Source organism: Lissotriton vulgaris, chromosome 12, assembly GCF_964263255.1.
Source record: "Lissotriton vulgaris chromosome 12, aLisVul1.2, whole genome shotgun sequence".
In the NCBI taxonomy this organism is placed as follows: Eukaryota; Metazoa; Chordata; class Amphibia; order Caudata; family Salamandridae; genus Lissotriton; species Lissotriton vulgaris.
In genome coordinates, this window is record NC_141700.1 from 769,850,292 (window position 1) to 769,863,699 (window position 13,408).

The following is a 13,408-nucleotide window of genomic DNA, read 5'->3' on the forward strand; positions in this document are numbered from 1 at the left end:
TTCTCTGGACTCTCGCATGCCTTCTCCTCAAGGCCCTGTTTCGGAGGTAGGTGCAGCCTTCCTCCTTTGATGACTCCACTATTTGGCAACAAGGCTGGCACGCCTGAGAGCCAGGCCCCTCCGGTCTCTTGGGCTTTCTCCAGCTGCCTAGTCCCAGCAACATTACTTTTATCCCTAACACTGGCATGGTTGGGATACATCTATGTACCAGCCAGTTCAGCAGACTAACCCGTCCTTTCGTGGTGAGGGGGCTGGGGGTGGAGGTGGATCCCAAAGAGGACGAAGGAGCTAGACCCATCGTCCATTCAGCACAGACATCCTGTTGACGGCAGGATTAGGCACCTACTGCACCAATGGTCTTCAATTACTTCTGATAAGTGGGTGCTTCCAATTGTCCGGACGAGGTACGCCCTTATATTCATAGAAACCGCTCCGCCGTTTCCACATTCCAAAGAATGACTGACGAAGGACCGTTAGGAAGTACAAGCTCTTGTGGCCAAAGGAACCATTGAGAGGGCGCCCGCACCAGAAGTAGGGCATGGTTGTTATTCCTGCAACTTTCTGGTTCCCAAAAAGGATGTAGGCCTCCGTCCTATATTAAATCTGCACCCTGAACTACTTTCTGGGGAAAGAGAAATTTAAGATGCTCACATTGGCTCAAGTTCTGTCTGCACTGGATCTGCAGGATGCATATTTCCACATCCCCATTGTGCCAGTTCACAGGTGTTCCCTGAAGTTGACAGTGGGCCACCAACATTTCCAGTTCGCTGTGCTCCCTTTCTGCTTTAGCAGTCCTCCTCTGGTATTCACAAAAGTGAGAATGGTGATTGCAGCCCAAATGTGGAGGTCTGGCTTTGAATCTTCCCCTACCTCGACGACTAGCTGTTGAAGGCATGCTCGCCCCAGGTGGTCGTCATCCATCTCTGAACTAGAGAGGATATCCTGCATTCGCTGAGGCTCACTATTAACGTACCAAAGTAATCACCTGACACCTTCTCAGATGCTGCTTTTCATCAGAGCCATTCTGGACACAGTGTAATTCCATGCCTACCCAGAGTGGTGGTTCCAGGATATTCAGGCTATGAATCTGACATTCCAACCTGCTGGGTATTGTGGCCTCCTGTTTCCTGCTGGTGAAGCATGCCCGGTGGCACATGCAAGCTCTATAGTCTGACTTGAAGTCCCAGTTGTTGCAACTTCAGGGAATTTCTCTGATCGGAGGGGACTGCACAAGATTTGCAGTGGTTAACTAACCACCCAGTGTAGGGCCTTCTCTCGTCACCCACCCAGAGCTAACATTGGTGATTGATGTATCAATTCTGGGTTGAGGCCGCAACCTGGGAGAGGTGGAGATCAGATTTCTCTAGTCTTCGGCGGAGTCTCAGCTGCACATCAACCTTGTGGAGGTGAGGGCAATAGGTTTGGCATTGAAAGCCTTCCTTCCATCCATCAAAGAAAGGTTGGTTCAGCGGTTCTCGAACACTGCCATGGGGTATTGCAACAAATAGGCCGGAGTGAGATCATGGGCCCTGTGTCAGGAGGCTCTGCGCCTCTTGACTTGGCTGGAGCGCCAGGATATTTTCCTGATTATGTAGCGCCTGGCAAGCTCATTGAATGCTATAGTTGGCAAACTCAGCCGCCGATGCCTTGCGTATCATGTATGATGACTACGTTTGGAGGTGGCACAAGATATCTTCCACGTATGGGGAAAACCTTGACTTGATATTGTTTGCCTCCGCAGAGAAAGTGCAATGTCTGAACCTCTGCCTGGTGGAGCTTCCAAAGCGGTTCTCGTTTGGAGACTCATTTCGTCTCCAGTGGAATTTGGGACTTAAGTAGGCCTTTCCACCGATACCACTCCTGTCTGAGTTCTCCAGATCAGGACTGACTGGGCCCAAGTGATTGTAGTGCTCAAGGTTAAGCACAGAAAGTAAGGAATCCTGACCTCCTGCGCCTGGGCATCGGTCCCCCAATCAGGCTGTCCATTCAAGATGATCTCCTGTCATAGAAACAAGTCAGGGTCCTGCACCTTAACATGCACACTCTCCACGTTAATGCATGGAGATTGAGCCGCCACAGTTTGGGGTTGTCAATCTTCCTCCTGAGGTCTGTGATGTCATCTTGACAGCCAGGTGTCCCTCTACTAAATCGATTTGCCTTGTGTTCAGATAGGTTTGTGGCTTGGTGTTTCTCACGCCAACTAGACCCCCTTTCTGCACCGCTGTCGGAGGTGTTGCTGTTTGTTTTATCTTTAGTCCGGCATGCCCTTACCCTAGGGGACTGTTATGGGTTACTTTTTCAAGTCCGATGTTGTGACTCGTTTTCTGAAAGATTGGCAACACTTGGTCCCTAAACTCCCTTTAGTGATGACCCTGTTGGACCTCAGTCTGGTCCTCATGTTTCTCCTGTGTTCTTCCTTTGAAAGCCCACACAGCTATTTTCTGCGGCTCGTGACTATTGAAACTGTTTTTTTAGTGTCCATTACATAAGCCAGGAGGGTTAGCGAACTTCAAGCTCTTGTGATTCACCCTCCGTACACCAGTGCCCCTCCACACAACCCCCGCCACCCCGACAAACTGGTTCTTTGGACGCGTGCCTCCTTCCTGTCAAAAGTTGCCACTTTATTTCGGTCAGAGCGCCAACCCAGGAGGAGAGACACCATCGCCTGGACCCGAAGAGAGCTCTCTTTTTAAATGTATCTCACCACAGACCATCAGGTTGATGATAAGCTATTTGTAGGGTTTACTGGAGCGAAAAACGGCAAGGATGTGCAAAAGTGTTCCACCTCTCAATAAATTGCACTTTCAAATAAGATCTGCCATGCATTAGCTAAGAAGTAGCCTTCTCCATCAGGGCCAAGGCCGCTCCTACTGCTTTGGCATGCAGGTTACCCGTCCTAGATATTTACCAAGCGGCTATGTGGGAGACACTCCACATATTCATGAAGCACTACTGCTTGGACAGTCAGCCATTTTTCCCGTTCAGTCCTCCAGGATTTTCTGGTTTGAGGCAGTTTGCAGACCCACTCCCAAGGAGATATTCCTTGGGTATCTATTCTAAGGTTGGAATCTGTGGTTCGAACTCGAACTGCAGGTTTCTCACTCACCGCCCCTCCCTCTGCGAACTATGGCTCTTCATCTATCAGACACTGCACACTTGGCAAACATTGTTTTTTTCATGGCTCTGCATTGTTGGCGCAGCAATAGTCACAGAAGAAACTGATGGCCGGCGGTGCTTTTATGGGCACTGCGATGCCATTGCGATCGATACGCAGAGGTATTGCTCAAGATTTTCCGGATCCAGTAGTCAAGTCAAGTCAAGTCATAGAATTTATATAGCGCACTACATACCCAGAGGGTCTCAAGGCGCTTAGGGAGGGGAGGAGGATTATTTGTCAAATATCCACGTTTTAAGTTGCTTTCTGAATGCTAGGTGGTTCTGGGTAAGGCGAAGGTAAGTGGGAAGTGAGTTCCATGTTTTAGCTGCCAGGTATGAGAAGGATCTACCTCCCATGGTGGTCTTGTTGATGCGAGGTACAGTGGCGAGGGCTTGGCTGGAAGATCGTAGTTGGCGGGAGGGGGTGTAGAAGGACAGTCGTGAGTTGAGGCATTCTGGTCCGATTTCGTAGAGTGCTTTGTGTGCGTGGGTTAGAAGTCGGAAAGTGATCCTCTTATTGACGGGTAGCCAGTGGAGGTTTTTCAGGTGACCAGAGATGTGTTCGTTACGCGGGATGTCTAATATGATCCTGGCTGAGGCGTTTTGGATTCGTTGGAGTTTTTTCTGGAGTTTAGCGGTAGTACCTGCGTAGAGGGTGTTTCCGTAGTCCAGTCGGCTCGTGACCAGAGCATGGGTGACTGTTTTTCTGGTTTCGGTGGGGATCCAGCGAAATGTTTTTTTGAGCATGCGAAGAATGTTGAAGCAGGATGAGGAGACGGCGCTGACTTGTCTGTTCATTGAAAGTGAAGAATCCAGGATAACGCCTAGGTTCCGTGCGTGGTCTGTCGGGATGGGTGCTTTTCCAAGGGCTTCCGGCCACCAAGAGTCGTCCCATGCAGAGGGGGATGTACCTAAGATGAGGACTTCTGTTTTATCTGAGTTCAGTTTCAGACGGCTGTGTTTTCATCCATTCGGCAACTTCTTTCATTCCTTCGTGTAGGTTAGTTTTGGCGGTGCTAGGGTCATTGGTGAGTGAAAGGATCAGTTGAGTGTCATCCGCGTAGGAGATGATGTTGAGGTTGTGTTGGCGGGCGATGGTCGCGAGGGGGCTCATGTATACGTTGAAGAGGGTGGGACTGAGTGAGGATCCTTGTGGTACGCCACAGATGACTTCAGAGGCCTCGGACTTGAATGGTGGAAGGCGGACTCTCTGGGTTCTTCCGGTGAGGAACGAGGTGATCCATTGAAGTGCTTTTCCTTGTATTCCGATGTTTCTGAGGCGTTGTAAAAGGGTGCTGTGGCAGACTGTGTCGAAGGCTGCAGAGAGGTCGAGGAGGATGAGGGCGACTGTGTCTCCATTGTCCAGTAGAGTTCGAATGTCGTCTGTTGCTGCGATGAGGGCGGTCTCAGTGCTGTGTTTTGCTCGGAAGCCAGACTGTGAGGAGTCGAGGGATTTGTTGGCTTCGAGGAAAGCGGCGAGCTGGTTGTTGACAGCTTTCTCGATGACTTTGGCCGGGAAAGGAAGGAGCGAGATGGGGCGGTAATTTTTGAGTTTGGTGGGGTCCGCTGTGGGTTTTTTCAGAAGGGCGCTGAGTTCAGCGTGTTTCCAGCTTTCCGGGAAGGTGGCGGAGTTAAAGGAGCAGTTGATGACGTCTCGGAGGTGCGGTGCTATGATGGAGTCTGCTTTGTTGAAGATGTGGTGAGGACACGGGTCTGTGGGGGATCCTGAGTGGATGGAGTTCATCAGGCGGATGGTGTCCTCAGTGGAGGGTGTTCAACGACTGGAACCCAATCTCCACTGATGTCTTGGTAATATTCACATTTTTTTTTTGTTGTCAAATCTGTTTTATTGCCATTTTAGAGTTTCATAATACAAAAGGAGCATCATCCATTTAGGCACAACTGCCTGGGCACGTCAATCAAATATTCGCACACATTACATGTTAGGTTCGCAATGTCTAGGTTGTGCAGCTACTGAGTCATGGGGTATTCACCCAAAGTTGGCTGGTTCGTGGAGTTCCTGACCGGATAAAGACTGCGGGACTGTCCTAAAAGGTCCATGCACTGGGCCCTTTCCCACTAGCAAGATTCAGGGTAGGTCCCCCAGCTTGGACTTACATACAGATTAAATATTTATAAATTAACAACAAGAGAAAAATGTAACAGCGGCAAAACCACAGTCACGTTTCAACCCTCATCCTACCCCCCCCCCCCCCACCCTGTGCTCCCCCTGATCCCCCCGGTCCCCACCCCACCGCGCACGAGTGCTCCCCCGGCCACAGCTGCACCTGTACTTCAACCTTTGTTCCCCATTGGAGCTGGAATTATACATAGCAAACTATATCGGCAGGAGAACGGCCTGTGGTATTCTCTCGCCCCCAGGAGCGCCCTCCGCATCCTTTGCGCCGCCTGCGTCTCCCTCCCCATCCGGCAGTCATAAGGCTCCCAATGCTCCGCCCTAGGTTCCTTTCGGAGCCCCAGTGTTTCCTCCCTTCTTATGGCGGTCCACTCAGCCCGGGCCCACGCCTGGCCGATCATGCGCCTTCCACCTCCTCGTGAGGAGGCACTTCGCCACCACCAGCCCCAGGTCCAGGAAACTGGACGACACCTTATCCCTGGGTGTCCTCCTGAAATGGTGTGAAAGGTACTCTGGCCAATCAAAGGGTATAGTGCGGCCAGTGCATTTTCTGAGCAGCTCGCTGATTGCACTCCAGTAAGTGCTCAGTCCAGGACAGCTCCACAGGGAATGGAGGAGCCCCGCTCCCACCTCATTGCACCTGGGGCAGGACGCGTCGGAAGTACTTGTTAATTAGCTCAGGTGTGAAGTAGGCTCTTTGAACAATGTACAGCTGTATCTGACAAAATCGCATGTTTCTGGGAATGGGCACTGGGCTTTTGAGGACTCTCTCCCACTCTTTGTCCGCGATCGGCCTTCCCAGGTCTTGCTCCCATTTGCCTCTGAGAGGGGCTAAACTAGTCGCTGTATGTGTTCGTAGTGACGCAGCAAACCAGCAAACCAGGTGCTTGCCTCTACCCATGACATGGAGGTACTGCATGGTTAGGTGTTGTTCAGGCTCCGTCACTACATCTCCCATGTCTTGGTAATATTTATTCTATGGCGAGTAACTTGTTATTTTGGGCTAACGTTGGAGTGATTTTGGTTTTGCACCATAGTGATGGTTGAGAATGTTCTCTGTGTGGTGTTGTGGTATCCATGATGATTCCTGTGGTTGAGTTTGGCGTAGATGCTGTTTGATTGAGGCTTTGCTTATGGGTGTATCACTGCCCAGTAAAATGTGAGGCAGGTGTGTTGCTTGGACATGCCCACCCATTGCTACTTAAACATACAGGAGCTTCATCAACTTCTCACACAAAGTTGTACGCAGATTGTGAAAGTCACTGCGTTCTAATTTAATTGAATTGTTATACTTCATTTATTACAATGATAGTTTTAGCAGGTGACTCTCCATTTCACCAAAATGTTTTTTGGGAGCAAAACGATATGGTAAACAATTTGCGGCAAATAATGGTTTATATGACATGTTGTGTTGTGGTTAATCTCTGCCCTTACTGTACCCATTGGAATTATTTGAAGCCATCGTTTTTCATTTTTACTGATTTTTCAACCCAAATACAGCTTTAAAGCAACGTGTTACCTGGGCTTTTTTAGAAGTAAAAAAGTAATTAATTAAAGGCCTTCATTCAAATGGTTGTCCATGGTGTCAATCGTGACTGCTAGCCCAGTATCAGTGCAAAATAGCAGCATTATTAGTTAACAAGGGATATTTTTTTAAATATTTGTATATTTGCACATTTGTTAAACCTATAATGTTAATATAAATGTATTGTATTATGTGTCGTAGTTTTATAGTGCTAAAACACGGCTGGCAGTGAAGTAGCGATACAGATTTAGTAGGTATATAGATGTGAAAATAAACTAGTTACAATCTAATTTCTTCAAACAATATATGCATTAACACCAATGACTTGAGTAATAAATTTGGATAATGCATACAAAATGCAAAAACAAACCCAAAAGCTGGTACTCCCTGGCTTCTCCCTTCCTCTCTCAGACATTTGTGGTGAGCTACAGTTGTTTGGTTTTGTGCTGTGATGAATGGTTTTCCTGAGCCAAGCTTTTGCTTCTGTTCACAGGTGATCGTAGAGAAGGCGCCGAAGGCTCGAATAGGAGACCTGGATAAGAAGAAGTATCTGGTCCCCTCAGACCTAACAGGTAAGTCCTTGAAGAGTGGGGCATAGTCTCTTGTCTGTACTTATCATGAACATGTGATTCATTGTAGCGTTCCTTGTCAAAACCAGGCACAAAAGAAGTGCCCACACACCTTACACTAACACACGCTAGAGCATAGGTACTCACAAACTTTTTCTCTGGGGCCAAAATTGCAGTCTAGCTTGAGGCCGAGGGCCGCACAGATGGACCTGAGCGATGGGGTCGGTAGAAGGGGAGGGGCCAGTGGGGGCAGGGTAAAAAAAAAATGACCCCCTTTTCAAAACATTACTAGACATTCAAAATGTGATCTATGTATGTACCCCGAAAAAATACTGTCAATATTATTATTATTTTTTTACTGGGATCTGTGAGTTTCTGACCATAGTTTTCCATCTTTGTCTTGTTTTGTAAAGTGTTGACGTACCGTGTTTGCGGGTCCCAGGGCCGTGAATCTTGTAGCACGTGTAAGCGCTCCCAATGACTGCCCTGGGTTTAATTTTTGGCCTCCCTCCGTGCTGAAAATGCAGCAGTGACGCACACCACCACCACGTGCTCTTGTGAGTGGAGTCAAGTCTGGGGAGTGCTGGGCCTTACACTCAATGACTCTGCTCCTAGGGTCCGCTCCTGGGCCCTACACTCAATGACTCTGCGCCTAGGATCCGCTGTGATCCTATGCATTAATTCTGACCCTGCGCTCTAACTCGGACCCTACCATATGACTGTTTCATTCTTGCCATATTCCTCTACTTTACCCCCTCATCCTACCTCTACCCACCACTTTGGCCTTAATAATTCACTTTTTTCCTGACCCGTCCGACATCTTGGCGCTGTGTCACAACTTTACTCTTCTCCTATTGTTTTACCCTCACTGTACACCACTCATTATGCTTCTCCCTTTACCCTTGGTTGTTTCCTTATCTCATAAATGCCTCTCACACTGCCCCTACCCCTGCTTTCTATTACTAGAATCTCAATCTGCTCCCAGTACCTCTCTGCTTTCTCTCTCTGACCCAACAACCTCATTATTCCACCTCTCTTCACTCTGCTTATACTCATTTCCTGGCCCTTCTATTTCACTATGCTCATAGCCTGTCGCTTCGCACCTACTCTGGCCCCACAGTCTTAACCTGCATTTACTCTCTCCACGCCTTGACTTTTTAACGCTGCTCCTGCTCTCCTTCCATCACACTCTACCCCATCTGGTCACACCTCTTTGGTGCCACACTTGTCTATTTTATTCATCATTATTTCTCTCACTCTCCTCATACCCTATCACACTGCCTAGCCTCTCATTGTGCCCTAACACCTCATCCTAGGCCTAATCTCTCATTGCACGCTAACGCACCACTCTAAGCCTACCCTTTTGTTGTGCCCTACTGCGTCACTCAGCACCTACACTCATTGTGCCTGTACACCTTCGCTCTACTGAAGGTCTACTCTACTGATCAGCCAGTTCCTTTGTCCTTCCTGCAGTTCTGCTTTACACCTTCACTTCACAGCTTTCCTGCACTCTGCTGCTAACTCATAGTTTTTGGTTCCATTATTGTCGTACCCCTCACTATTTCCTTGCCCATGTCCCTGACTTGGCACTCACCTTTCATATATATCTCTCAATATAGTCCTTACATGTAGAGCAGCCCACTCTTCCTGTCCTTACTCTGCTCCTGCCCCATCACGCTCTTTCTATCCTGCAATACCCTTACTCTGCGCTCATGTCACGTTGCTCCTACTCCCTCGCTCTCTTCTCTTAACCTTTCCATAACTCCTCATTGCGCTTCTCGTTCTGCTTTTATGCTTTCTGCCAGTCCCTCTGGTTTTCTTTCTCTGCCTCTGCCCCTTCCTCTTACCCTTACCTCTTCCGGTTCATCCTGCCTCTGCCCTCTATGTTCACACTGAGCCCTTGTCCCCTCAGCTCTGACTCTACCTAATGTGTTCCAATAACTATTTGCTGTTCAATTCTGCAGCATAAAAGACCTGATGCTACATCAGTTCAACGACTCAGACAGGTAGTGTTGGATGACTGAAAAGTAATACACTTTCTAAAGCAATGCAAAAAGCATGCTGAATTGCCTTAAAAAATGTTAGAAATATTGTCCGCAACACAGGCACATACATTTTTCACTCGCATTCACACAATTTAATAAAGTAGGGAAGCTGGGATGTATCTAAAATTATCCTACTGGGCTGCTTTCGATGCATATAGCTTTGTGTTTAAACTGTATCTCCCCCAATTCCACCTGTAAACCAAAGCTCCACAGTTGTGAAACGAGAGCCTGTAGCATCCCAAATGCCTAAAGTGAAGTCATGCCTGAAAACAAAAGGGTATGCACAGCCCATGGATTCACATGAGGACATTGCTGGAACCTGATTTTATTTATTCTGTTTACACTACGTGCCTGCTCTGACACCATGAGGAAAGAAAGTCCCGGCTCTGCTAAAACCCTAACCAGGGGCCTTAAAAACATAAATTTAACTACAGAGACAGCGATGTTTTACCAGCACCAATTGAAAGATTAAAGTGGCCACACTGTCTGTGAGCAGCACGTACAGGCAGCACAGCCTCAGTGGCAGAGTGAGCAGGTGACGCCAGAGGGGTAAATGAGGGTGGGGGCTACGGGTGAGCATGCGAGACACTGGTTGTCCACGCATGCCCTTTTCATACTTTTAACGGCAGTGCGTCCCCGACGAATTACAGCAATGGGGCCGAATTCGTGTCTGCTGATTTCCACGGGGCCGCATGGAATGGCCTAGCGGGCCGCAATTGGCCCGCGGGCCGTACTTTGAGTACCGCCGCGCTAGAGAGACCAGGAGTGTGAGGCAGCTCCGCAGATCTCACAAGAATGTCATTCAGCACCTGCCAGGCACAGATCGATATGTAAAGCTCACCGTAATGCAAGGTACTCTTGAATTTCAGAGGGGTAAGACTCCTCGATGGAAGAGACATGTCATTTGGCCCCCCAGGTACTAAGAAGTAGTGTCCTTCGGGGTTAGAGTAATGTACAGAACGGGCGTGAAAGCGGATGTCCAATAGTACTAGTTACCGCGGTACTGAGATGCAGCTCTATCGAGCGTAGAGTAACCATAGGCATACGGATACTGGGTGGAATAGCTCCATACTGAACTTCCAATAACACCAGAAGCGAGTAAGGTGACCTCTCTGCTCTGAAGGTTAGCTGTATGCAAATAACGCAGACACAGGCATGAGCTAGAGCTCCCTACAGAGCTTGCAACACAGTTACAGAAGCCCAGTATAGTAAATTCAGTGTAGGAGTGTTCTTTGCCCTACTGCTCAGTAGTTCTGTACCTATGTGTAAGATTTATCTTTCTTGAGTCCTATTCTTGCATGCATGTTTGAGTTGAATTGTGTATGTATGTGTGCAACGCTATAAATTGGAAACAACAGAGCCATGAACACAGGGTGAGTGCCCAGCAATGCAAGTCAGGCTACATGGAAAATGTGCGTTTTAAGAGTTCCTCTCCTGATAATGAGAGAATATAATATTGTTCCTGTGATTACCGTAGATGCCCATGATCGAGAACTATCGTTAAGGGTAGCCCTCTTCTTCACTTAGACATACTCCACGCACCCTTGTGTTTCTCTGCCACACTTGCTTATTCCTTTTCACTCTGTCCCAGTCCTTGGTTAGTACTTCACTATCAGTTAAGTCTACTCCGCTTTTCTGTTACAAATTACATAACCGCTCCCTTCTTACTCCCCCCTCAGCAGTTTTCCTGTGTCTGTCTTACACTTGTGCTCCATGTTAGGTGGCATTAGAAATGGAGTGCCAGCTAATGCAATGGGTTTTGGGCTGTTACCCATTTCTTTGTCCTGCTACTTAAAAACAATGTTTATGAAGTAAGGGTTTCTTGTCAAGTACTGGTAAGTTTACATCTCTTTCCCAAAAAAGCATTGTTAACGACGTACTTTATTTGATATCCAAACTGCATGGTTTGTAACTTAATTTTCATCAGTTTGGCTTTTAGGAATTTGTTTATCTTCAAAATTGACGTGTCCGTTTTGTTTCATAAACTTTGTGTTTTTTGGTAGGAACACACCACACTTTTTATTCTCCATTTCACCTGTTGATTTGTCTAAATCCTTTCATTTTCTCTTCTCTTTCAGTTGGACAGTTCTATTTCCTGATCAGGAAACGTATCCATCTGCGAGCGGAGGATGCTCTCTTCTTCTTTGTAAACAATGTCATCCCTCCTACCAGTGCCACCATGGGACAGTTATACCAGGTGAGTCGAGATGAGGAGGGAAGCGTTACCAAACCTGTGTTCATGTGAGTCCACTGGTGAAAACCCTGAGGGAGGGGGGCCAGTATATTTATCAAAGGGTGGAATCCACAGCCCAACTCCTGGCTTGATCCTGACTGCACATTCTTCATACACTCGCGCAATTCCTACAACACTCACATCGTAACAGACCGCACATCTCATGATCCCATTTATCTTACTCTTTTTGTTTTGTCTTTCTTTCTTCATCCCTTCCCATCACATGCACCAAGTGATAGCTTTTCGGACTCCATCGCACTGCGTGTGAAAGATCTATTTCTAGGGCCGTAAAATTCCTATTAACTGCACATAGGATTCTTCAGTTTAAAAATAGAAAGTAGGTGTACTTAGGATATGCGGTGCAAATTAAGAATCTTTTAAAATGCCCTTTCGAACGTAAGCATACTGCATTTCTTCCAGTGTGTCTTCTGTTAAAGTGAGAAATTTATATCTGTACCTGAACTAATTTTTTCTTGTCAGAAGGCAAGCTCTGTTGTCTAAGATCTTGCCAAATTTGTGATGCCCTCTTGGGCCATGGCGGAGTAGTGACTTTCTCCTTTCTTTGGCAGGAGCATCATGAGGAAGACTTTTTCCTGTACATAGCCTACAGCGACGAGAGCGTTTATGGGATGTGAAGGCCCTACGGAGCCCTTAACCCAAACGGAACTGCACTTTCACGTGAAAATGAGGGTGGGAGGTGGGGTTGGTATTTTTTTTGTTTGTTTTTTGCATTGCTTTCCCCTCTCTGGAGGTAAAGGGTTGGGACAAGATGCTCCGCATTGCTGGAGTTACAGGAGTGGGTCTTGGGAGGGGAGTTGTGCCTCCGTCCTTTACTGGTATTATCTGTTGGGCAGATGCCTTTTCTGTGCTAAGTCCAAATCATTTTTTTTCCTGCTTTTGCTGTTTGCTCTTAAATCTCTTACATGTTTGTTCTGTGCTTGTCTGACTTCTTTCTTTGTGTGGTGGGTGGGGTGGGAACAGATACTGATTCATGCCTTTGAGTTGTTTTTCCATTTTGTTGGCTCGAGGCAGGGGGAAGGGCCCGAAAAGGAAGTTGACAGAAGTCTCTGTGATTTTTGGTGCTTGATGCAGCGGCGGATGCAACAGCGAAGCACATTGTAAATTTGGACGTCACCTCTTGCTCGACATTGTACAAAGACCTCAATAAACAGAAATTCCAATGCAGGGGCAGCTAGTGACTGGTTAATGCTACATAGTAGTACTTCAAGCTAACGACTTACAAATGAGCCTCCATGCTGTGTGGAGTGTGCAGATAGTAGATTGTAGACACTGAGCCAAACCTAATAGAGCTTCTAGTGGCATAAGGAGTGTGGTCAGAAAGTGCTGTAGGGCGATGTCCAGTGATGCTCCATTGTCACTGCGGATTAGCCCTCTATCTACAGGGCAGTGCATGTGCCCCTCCCCCCAAGCAGATCTCTGTTGCTCTGGAAAGGGAAGTTGATTCTGGTGAAGTAGAGGAATGCAATAAGGACCTCTGGTTGTGGAAGGGATCTTCACTGTTCAGCCTACAACACAGAGGATGTGTATATGATTATCTGCTAGCAGTAGATGAATGTCTTAACTAGTCCTAGGTGGACAGCTATGCCAAGAACTCCAGGGGTGTTTCAGGCCTCCGCTTCAAATAAAAATCCTTTCTGGAGAGGAAATTTAGCAGGTTGCGACACCTCTTGGTGTACAAGATTCCTTTGGTCTCCCACCTGATCTTTGCTGCATGCTAACTCA

At 47.5% G+C, this 13,408-nt stretch overlaps 1 protein-coding gene across 1 annotated transcript in view; it reads left to right on the plus strand.

The window, feature by feature from the left end:
• GABARAP (GABA type A receptor-associated protein) overlaps nt 1-12,850 on the plus strand; it is a 39,198-nt gene extending 26,348 nt beyond the window's left edge. Inside the window, exons 2-4 of the mRNA XM_086946100.1 lie at nt 7,312-7,390; nt 11,511-11,629; nt 12,235-12,850. Coding sequence (XP_086802226.1) covers nt 7,312-7,390; nt 11,511-11,629; nt 12,235-12,300 — 264 coding nt within the window. The 3' untranslated portion in view covers nt 12,301-12,850. The remainder of the gene's footprint in view (nt 1-7,311; nt 7,391-11,510; nt 11,630-12,234) is intronic.
• The last annotated feature ends 558 nt before the right edge of the window (nt 12,851-13,408 follow it).